Consider the following 1047-nt stretch of genomic DNA (forward strand, 5'->3'; position numbering starts at 1 on the left):
AGCTAATAGTGTGTCAGAATGGTATATGTTTATACTTCTCATCCAAACACAATTAAATTCACTCTATAGGAGACACAGTTTATCAGGAGAGGATTTTTTAAGTAATAACAACTCAGAATAAAACAGGAGTAACAACTTTCTACTTCTTACCTTTTTAATAAATGTAGTGAGTAGAAAGTACAGATAACTAAAAATTCTACTTAAGTACAGTAAAAAGTGTTTGTACTTAGTTACTTTACACCTCTGGGCGTTAACATATTCTTTGTGCCCACGTTCAGCCAGGCTCTGTTGAAGAACAGCAACAGCGCCCCCTCTGGTCACAATATATGATGGTCACAATATCAGTTGTACCACCAGGATGAGCTTGTTGCAAACTGAAGCTGCTCTCACCGTGTTCCTCCCTCCTCCCTCAGTGAAGCCCGACCCCCCATCGAACATTACAGCCAAACAAAAGGACAGGTGTGGGAGGAAGGTAGAGGTCACCTGGAGCTTACCCCTCACCTGGAAGCAGCAGGACAGCTTCTACAAGCTAACGTATGAGATCAGATACAGACATGTGAGGTCAAAGTACCAACAGGTACGTTCAGCTGTACAACCAGGTGATCGCTCCAATCAGATCCTTCACAGTTTCACTGCATGCAGGCTGTGTTCCTGCAGGTGTATGAGGTGGAACAGGTGCGCTCCTACACCATCACCGACGCTCTGCCTGGTGACCAGTACCTGATCCAGCTCCGAGTCAGAGAGGAATACGATGGTCTGTGGAGTGAGTGGAGTCCTCCTGTCTCCACCAGGAGCTGCAGGGGTAAATATGGACCATAGTACCCATACCTGGGTTTTTACTAGTACCTGTACAAAATGCCACGATACTTTGAAACAATACCTATATCCATACAAGGATAGTGGTATTAATACTCCACTGAATGTTTTACAGTTTTACATTTCAGGTGAAGTTTCTCAGTTCCATGTGGAACTAATTTATACCAGTTGAAAGAAAATCTTTGCTTTATGTTATTTATTTTAAAATATTGGAACAGTACATATCATTCT

At 42.5% G+C, this 1047-nt stretch overlaps 1 protein-coding gene across 1 annotated transcript in view; it reads left to right on the forward strand.

Annotated features, from left to right (window-relative positions):
- Nucleotides 1–1047, forward strand: part of il6r (interleukin 6 receptor) — a gene marked incomplete in the record, with an annotated part of 17114 nt that overhangs the window by 8965 nt on the left and 7102 nt on the right. Inside the window, 2 exon segments of the mRNA XM_014009706.1 lie at nucleotides 414–577; nucleotides 658–802. Coding sequence (XP_013865160.1) covers nucleotides 414–577; nucleotides 658–802 — 309 coding nt within the window.

This window comes from Austrofundulus limnaeus, unplaced genomic scaffold (assembly GCF_001266775.1).
Source record: "Austrofundulus limnaeus strain Quisiro unplaced genomic scaffold, Austrofundulus_limnaeus-1.0 Scaffold60, whole genome shotgun sequence".
Classification (NCBI taxonomy): Eukaryota; Metazoa; Chordata; class Actinopteri; order Cyprinodontiformes; family Rivulidae; genus Austrofundulus; species Austrofundulus limnaeus.